The sequence below is a fragment of the Austrofundulus limnaeus genome, unplaced genomic scaffold (genome assembly GCF_001266775.1).
Source record: "Austrofundulus limnaeus strain Quisiro unplaced genomic scaffold, Austrofundulus_limnaeus-1.0 Scaffold1, whole genome shotgun sequence".
In the NCBI taxonomy this organism is placed as follows: domain Eukaryota; kingdom Metazoa; phylum Chordata; class Actinopteri; order Cyprinodontiformes; family Rivulidae; genus Austrofundulus; species Austrofundulus limnaeus.
In genome coordinates this window covers 7100561-7101579 of record NW_013952403.1, presented here as the reverse complement: position 1 = coordinate 7101579, position 1019 = coordinate 7100561, and the positions used below count along the sequence as shown (strand labels likewise).

General features: G+C 34.0%; 1 protein-coding gene across 1 annotated transcript in view; it reads left to right on the top strand.

Annotated features, from left to right (window-relative positions):
• Positions 1-697: 697 nt before the first annotated feature.
• The window catches only part of LOC106516890 (protocadherin alpha-13), a gene marked incomplete at its 3' end in the record, with an annotated part of 6751 nt that continues 6429 nt past the window's right edge, over positions 698-1019 (top strand). Inside the window, 1 exon segment of the mRNA XM_014007479.1 lies at positions 698-966. Within this exon segment, the coding sequence (XP_013862933.1) occupies positions 878-966 (89 nt within the window).

Below are 1019 nucleotides of genomic sequence, written 5' to 3'. Positions count from 1 at the left end.
CTTAAATGTTTTATTTTATTTTATTTTATTTTATTTAGTTTGGAACGGGTAAGATGAACACCTTTTTGAGGCATTCAACATTTTAAGTCGTAATCACACACAAAATTGAACATTAAAAAAATGGAACAATACCCTCTTATTGTCTGAAAACAGCTTGTGTAAATAAACATACTTTTCATATAAGCTATTTTTCCCTTTTAGTTTTGTTGTYCATTCTAAAATTCAACACAATCTTTGTTTACATATTTAAGCAAATGTTTGAACTTTTTGTTTCATAAAGTCAACTGTGTGAGTTTTGAAGTTTGTCATTCAGTTTGGCCTTCTTTCATGAGTGCTGTTTTTAATCAAGTAGTGATAGTTTTGTCAGAGAACATATTTTTTTTAAAGTTTACATCTTATCATGGAGACAAAAAATGCATGATATTTCTCGTCTCTGGCCATGGTGCTGAAAAATACCCTGCTCTTTTTTTTTCAAAGAGGAAAAACAAGACTAAAAAGCGGTTTTATGCGGCCTAATTAATAAACTGCGCGTTCAGATAAATACAGAGACACATTTAAATCCGTTGTGCTTTTACATATGTGTGCATATTTTGCTGTATTTTATATCTACTTTTGCAATGACTTCCCACATCACTTGGTGTCAGTATAACAATAATAATATTTGTGCGTGTCTGTAAACCCCACACGACTTGTCCTCTTCCTGTGTTCGCTTCATAATGAGAAGCTTCTCTTTGATGCAGATGGAATTCACAGTTAAACCGAAAACAGACATTGTTGTTAAGAATAATTTAGTTGTGATACAATCTGTAGCAGAGGGACTTCGTTTGCGTTATTGAAAAGCCGTTTGCAAGTGGTTTTACTTTTTTTTCTCTCCGTCATGGAACAAAGGGAGCGTTCTCGGACAAAATGGATTACATACGCGACGCTTCTGATCTCGTTTTGGACCTGCGCCAAGGGACAATTTAGATATTCTGTAAACGAGGAGGTTCAAGAAGGAACAGTTGTTGGAAATATCGCAA